This window comes from Haematobia irritans, chromosome 1, assembly GCF_050003625.1.
Source record: "Haematobia irritans isolate KBUSLIRL chromosome 1, ASM5000362v1, whole genome shotgun sequence".
Classification (NCBI taxonomy): Eukaryota; Metazoa; Arthropoda; class Insecta; order Diptera; family Muscidae; genus Haematobia; species Haematobia irritans.
Genome location: NC_134397.1, coordinates 43,979,401 through 43,986,852, shown reverse-complemented (window position 1 = coordinate 43,986,852; position 7,452 = coordinate 43,979,401). Strand labels below are relative to the sequence as shown.

The window sequence follows — 7,452 nt, the reverse complement described above, 5'->3', positions numbered from 1 at the left end:
TAAGAAAAAAAATTCTAAAAGAAATAAAATTTTAACTCATTTTTTTTTAAGAAATACGAATTTGACTATAGGAAATGTTGACAAAATTTTCTATAAGAAATGAAATTTTGACAAAAATTTTCTATAAGAAATAAAATGTTGACAAATATTTTCTATAAGAAATAAAATTTTGACAAAATTTTCTATGAGAAATAAAATTTTGACAAAATTTTTATAAAAAATAAAATTTTGACAAAATTTAATACGAAATTAAATTTTGACAAAATTTTTATAGGAAATAAAAATTTGACAAAATTTTCTATAAGGAATACAATTTTAAAAAATTTTCTATACGAAATAAAATTTTGGTAAAATTTTCTATAAGAAATAAAATTTTGGTAAAATTTTCTATTAGAAAGAAAATTTTGATAAAATTTTCTATAAGAAATAAAATTTTTACTAAATTTGCTATAATAAAATTTTGACAAAATATTCTATAAGAAAATCGGTTTTGACAAAATTTTCTATAAGAAATACAATTTTGGCCAAATTTTCGATGAGAAATAAAACTTTCTATAAGAAATAAAATTTTGACAAAAATTTCTATAAGAATTTTGACAAAATTTATATAAGGAATAAAATTTTAACAAAATTTTCTACAAGAAAAAAAATTTGGTAAAATTTTCGATAAGAAAGAAAATTTTGACAAAATTTTCTATAAGAAATAAAATTTTGACAGAATTTTCTATAAGAAATAAAATTTTTACAAAATTTTCTATAAGTAGTAAAATTTTAACAAAATTTTGCATAAGAAATCAAATATTGACAAAATTTCCTATAACAAATAAAATGTTGACAACATTTTCTATAAGAAATAAAATTTTGACAAAATTTTCTATACGAAATAAAATTTTGGTAAAATTTTCTATAAGAAATAAAATTTTAACAAAATTTTCTATAAGAAATAAAATTTGGACAAAATTTTCAATAAGAAATACAATTTTAACAAAATTTTCTATAAGAAATAAAATTTTGAAAAAATTTTCTGTAAGAAAAAAAATGTTGACAAACTTTTCTATAAGAAATAAAATTTTGACAAAATTTTCTATAAGAAATAAAATTTTAACAAAATTTTCTATAAGAAATAAAATTTTAACAAAATTTTCTATAAGAAATAAAATTTTGACAAAATTTTCTATAAGAAATAAAATTTTGACAAAATTGTTATAGGAAATAAAAATTTGACAAAATTTTCAAAACGAAATAAAATGTTTTAAATTTTTCTATAAGTAGTAAAATTTTTACAAAATTTTCAACAAGTAGTAAAATTTGAACAAAATTTTCTGTAAGAAATAAAATTTTGGCAAAATTTTCTATAAGAAAGAAAATTTTGACAACATTTTTAAAAATTTTTCTATAAGCAGTAAAATTTTTACAAAATTTTCTATAAGTAGTGAAATTTCAACAAAATTTTCTATGAGAAATAAAATTTTGATAAAATTTTCTATAATAAAACAAAATTTTGACAAAAGTTTCTATAAGGAATAAACTATTGACAAAATTTTCTATAAGAAATACAATTTTGGCAAAATTTTCTATAAGAAACAAAATTTTCGACAAAATTTTATATAAGAAATAAAATTTTTACAACATTTTCTATAAAAAAATAAAATTTTGACAAAATTTTCTATAAGAATAAAATTTTGGCAAAATATGTATTCAGCAAAAAATAAAATTTTGTCAAAATTCCACTGTTGTGTAATAAAATTTAAACAGATCAAAATTATAGGGAATCATTTTGCATGACTCTTGAAATGCAGTCAATAACGTGACTTTCTTCAAAAATCGAACAATTTTTTTCCATCCGCGTAGTCGAATAAAATTTAAACAGATCAAGATTCCAGGGAATCATTTTGCATGACTCATTAAATGCAGTCCTTCAAAAATCGAATTAAGTTTTCTTTTTATTGAAAACAGTGATTATACACTTGCATGCAAAACTATTGCCTACATTCAGGCGGATATCATTAAATAAAAATCCCCAGAGATTCAAAAACTTAATATTTACAGCGAAAATCCTAAGGGTCATAGAAAAACAAACTACAGTAGTAGCTACAGGCTGCTATCTGCTCCATTTTCAGTTGCCTACTTTTAGGCGCTGTTCAAACGTTTACGCTATGAAAAGCATGTATTGAAAAGCAATTTGAGGCTAATAAATCGAATTGGTTTACAGACCGCCCACCACCCTCGCTCCGATTTCAATAGACTTGCAAACCCTAATATCAGAATCCTGGTGTTTATCCCACTTTGGTGCAATCGGAAAAAGTCTGCTAGGCATTAACTCCTCATGGTAGGCAATAAATTGTGAATTTTTCCAACAGCAATTGGTTGGGGTATTTACAGCAATTGCAAATGAACAAATGGGCCACAGCAAATGAAACTTCACGATTTAAGCAATGCAGTTGCAGTAGTAAACCAATCGTTTACACACACACACCATCACACAAAAACTCACACATAAACCCACTTGCAATGACATTATTTCCATGGAGAACCATAAAAACTACCAGTAGTTGGCAAAAGGAGTAGTTTTTCGGGGAGGTTGGGAAGAAGACACAAATCACCAGATATTTGGGGAGTTAAACAAAATTTAAAAATTTAAATATTCAGGTCAATTGGTTTTGCAGCTTGAATTGGAAGAAAAAACTATGATTTATTCAATAGATTTTTTAAGGGGATATAGTACAAATCCATGAGAATTTTAAGAGTATACCAATTTTTTTAAAAGTTTGTTATCAGCTTTTATATCCATATTGAAAAATTTAGATTTCTTTAGTTCAATTTCATCACTTTCCATAATGCCATAGACATCTTCAATAGACATTGCAATTTCGGTTTCATTAGGTGTCAAAAGTTTTCGTGCTTCATTACGAAATTCTGCTATGACCTTTGAAATTTCCTCATAGGCCTTTATAATGGCTGTTAATTCGATTTTGTTGTCTGAATTATTTTGAAAATATTTTTCTTCAATTTCATCGATTTGAGATATCAAACGTAAAAGTAGAAAATCTCCATAGCGCTTTTTCACTTCCAAATGAGATAAATCACGAGACCAAGAATCCGAACCGCAGCTGGTTGTTAACCAATTTCCAGTTAAAGACAGGAAAATCGTAAATGCCACTAGACCTAAAATAGCCATTGGTATAAGGATGTTCCAATTTTTGTAGATCTTTTGTAAAAACTCTATCCAATAAATTAAATCATGATTATATTTTATCAATTGAATATGCAAGAATTCCGCAAACATCAAAGAGATTATAGATAAAACGAGGATAGGAAGATGGTAAAGGTGAAAGAATGTATGGATTTTTATAAAAATTAAACGGAAAATTTTCATTTTTGGGTGATTATAAAAAATTTTTGAAAGCCAGATTTGAAAAAAATAAAATGTTGACACTAAATTATTTATGTTTCAATTTGATAGAAAGGACCATGATTCCTGTTAAATTATTATAAAAACCTATTGAATTATTAAAATAGGCAATGATAAAATAAGAGATACACTGAAAACATACAATTTAAAGGAAATGGAGCTTGGCAACATTTTCTGTACGAAATAGAATTTTGATAACATTTTATATAAGAACTAAAATTTTGACAAATACAATTTTGAAAAAAATTTCTATAGAAATAAAATTTTAACAAAATTTTCTATAAGAACTAAAATTTTGAGAACATTTTCTATAGAAATAAAATGTTGACAATATTCTCTATAGGAAATGAACTTGTGACAAAATTTTCTATAGGAAATAAAATTTTGACAAAATTTTCCATAGGAAATAAAATTTTGACAAAATTTTCTATAGAAATAAAATTTTTACAAAATGTTCTATAGGAAATACAATTTTGTCTACATTTTGAGAAAATTTTCTATAGAAATAAAATTTTCTATAGAAATAGAATTTTGATAACATTTTCTGTAATAACTAAAATTTAGACAAAAATTTCTATAATAACTAAAATTTAGACAACAATTTCTATAAGAAATAAAATTTTTACAAAATTTTCTATGAGTAATAAAATTTTTACAAAATTTTCTATAAGAAATAAAATTTTGAAAAAATTTTCTATAGGAAATAAAACTTTGAGAACATTTCCCATAGAAATAAAATTTTGACAAAATTTTCTATAGAAAATAAAATTTTGACAAAATTTTCTATAGATTTAAAATTTTCTATAGATTTAAAATTTTTACAAAATTTTCGATAGGAAATGAAATTTTGACAGAATTTTCTATAGAAATAAAATTTTGACAACATTTTCTATAAGAAATAAAATTTTGACAAAAATTTCTATAAATAATATCTTGACAAATTTTCTATAAGAAATAAAATGTTGACAAAATTTTCTATACGAAATAAAATTTTGACAAAATGTTCTATAGGAAATAAAATTTTGACAAAATTTTCTATAGAAATAAAATTTTCTATAGAAATAGAATTTTGATAACATTTTCTACAATAACTAAAATTTCGACAAAAATTTCTATAAGAAATAAAATTTTGACAAAATTTTCTATACGAAATACAATTTTGACAAAATTTTCTGTACGAAATACAATTTTGACAAAATTTTCTATAGAAATAGAATTTTGATAACATTTTCAGTAATAACTAAAGTTTAGACAAAAATTTCTATAATAACTAAAATTTATACAAAAATTTCTATAAGAAATAAAATTTTTACAAAATTTTCTAAGAGTAATAAAATTTTGACAAAATTTTCTATATGAAATAAAATTTTGAGAACATTTTTTACAGAAATAAAATTTTAACAAAATTTTCTATAGATTTAAAATTTTCTATAGATTTAAAATTTTCTATAGATTTAAAATTTTTATAAAATTTTCTATAGGATATGAAATTTTGACAGAATTTTTTATAGAAATAAAATCTTGTCAAAATTTTCTATAAGAAATAAAATTTTGACAAAAAATTCTATAAATAATATATTGACAAATTTTCTATAGGAAATAAAATTTTCAAGACATAACATTTTGAAAAAATTTTCTATAGAAAATAAAATTTTGACAAAATTTTCTATAGGAAATAACATTTTGACAAAATTTTCTGTAAGACATAAAATTTTGACAAAATTTTCTAGAAAAAATAAAATTTTGACAAATTTTTCTATAAGAAATAAAATTTTGACAAAATTTTCTATAAAAAAATAAAATCTTGACAAAATTGTCTATAGAAAGAAAATTTTGACAAAATTTTCTATAAAAATAAATTATTGACAAAATATTCTATAGAAATAAAATTTTGACAATATTTTATATAGAAATAGAATTTTGACAGTATTTTCTATAAGAAGTAAAATGTTGAAAATTTTTTTATGAGAAATAAAATATTTACAAAATTTTCTATACGAAATACAATTATGACAACATTTTCTATAAGAACTAAAATTTGGATAAAATTTTGACAAAATTTTCTTTAGAAATAAAATGACAAAATTTTCTACGAGTAATAACATTTTGACAAAATTTTCTATAAGAAATAAAAATTTTGACAAAATGCTCTATAGGAAATAAAATTTTGACAAAATTTTCTATAGATTTAAAATTTTTACAAAATTTTCTATATATTTAAAATTTTTACAAAATTTTCTATAGGAAATGAAATTTTGACAGAATTTTCTATAGAAATAACATTTTGACAAAATTTTCTATAAGAAATAAAATTTTGACAAAAATTTCTATAAATAATATCTTGACAAATTTTCTATAGGAAATAAAATTTTGATAAAATTTTCAAGATATAAAATTTTGACAAAATTTTTTAGGAAAAATAAAATTTTGAAAAAAAATTCTATAGAAAATAAAAGTTTGGCAAAATTTTCTATAGGAAATAACATTTTGACAAATTTTTCTATGACATAAAATTTTGACAAAATTTTCTAGGAAAAATAAAAATTTGACAAAATTTTCTATAAGACATACAATTTTGACAAAATTTTCTATAAAAAAAATTAATTTTGACAAAATTTTCTATAGAAACAAAATTTTGACAAAATTTTCTATAGAAATAAAATGTTGGCAAAATTTACCGTAGAAATAAAATTTTGACAAAAATTTCTATAGAAGCAAAATTTTGACAAAATATTCTATAGAGATAAAATGTTGACAAAATTTTGAAATAAAATTTTGACAAAAATTTCTATAGATTTAAAATTTTTACAAAATTTTCTATAGGAAATAAAATTTTGACAAAATTTTCTATAGGAAATAAAATTTTGACAAAATTTTCTATAGAAAATAAGATTTTGACAAAACATTCTATAGATTTAAAATTTTTACAAAATTTTCTATAGATTTAAAATGTTGACAAAATTTTCTATAGGAAATGAAATTTGGACAAAATTTTCTATAAGACATACAATTTTGACAAAATTTTCTAGGAAAAATAAAATTGTTGTTGTTTTTTATTTCAGCTTAAAACCATACATTGACTAAACTACAAGTGTAGCTTAACCAACAGAGGAAAAGAATGTTTGTCAAATTTATTTGGGCAAAGCCCTTTAGACTGCAAGATGGTTGGATGGACGCACGTTTCGGAATTACCACCTCCTCATCAGCATTCCTCTACTTGCAGCAAAACTATCAACCAATTATCAGAATAAATTCAGGCAGTTCATTAAACCCAACAATGAACCACACTTGAACCCTCTGAAAAAAGGTTTTACATGATAGCCGGCTTATGCCGAAATAAATTCGTACAAACATATCTCTTTTCCTTTGCCAACGTCAAATCATCGATTTGAGTGCAGTTGGCTGGGTTTATTTTGAGCGTGCTTCTTTCATTCGTTTTGTTTTGAAAAAACTTTCTATAGAAAATACAATTTTGACTAAATTCTCTATAGGAAATAAAATTTTGACAAAATTTTCTATAAGACATAAAATTCTGACAAAATTTTCTATAGAAATAAAATATTGACAAAATATTCTATAGAAATAAAATTTTGACAAAATTTTCTATGGAAATAAAATTTTGACAAAATTTTCTATAAGAAATAATATTTTGACAAAATTTTCTATAAGAAATAAAATTTTGACAAAATTTTCTATAAAAAATAAAATTTTAACATAATTTTCTATAAGAAATAACATTTTGAGAAAAAAACTACAAGAAATAAAATTTTGACAAAATATTCTAATATTCCATAAGAAATAAAATTTTGACAAAATTTTCAATAAAAAATAAAGTTTTTTTATAAGACGTAAAATTTTACCAAAATTTACTATAAAAAATAAAATTTTGACAAAATGTTCTATAAGAAATAAAATTTTGACAAAATTTTCTATAACAAATAAAATGTTGACAACATTTTCTATACGAAATAAAATTTGATAAAATTTTTATAAGAAATAAAAATTTGACAAAAATTTTTATAAGAAATAAAATTTTGACA

The 7,452-nt window shown here is 21.2% G+C and overlaps 1 protein-coding gene across 1 annotated transcript; it reads right to left on the bottom strand.

Moving 5' to 3' along the window:
• Positions 1-2,654: 2,654 nt before the first annotated feature.
• Positions 2,655-3,414, bottom strand: LOC142220807 (uncharacterized). The gene has a single exon (XM_075290159.1). The coding sequence runs from the start codon at positions 3,374-3,376 to the stop codon at positions 2,741-2,743; it is 636 nt and encodes a 211-aa protein (XP_075146274.1). The 5' UTR covers positions 3,377-3,414; the 3' UTR covers positions 2,655-2,740.
• Positions 3,415-7,452: the final 4,038 nt, after the last annotated feature.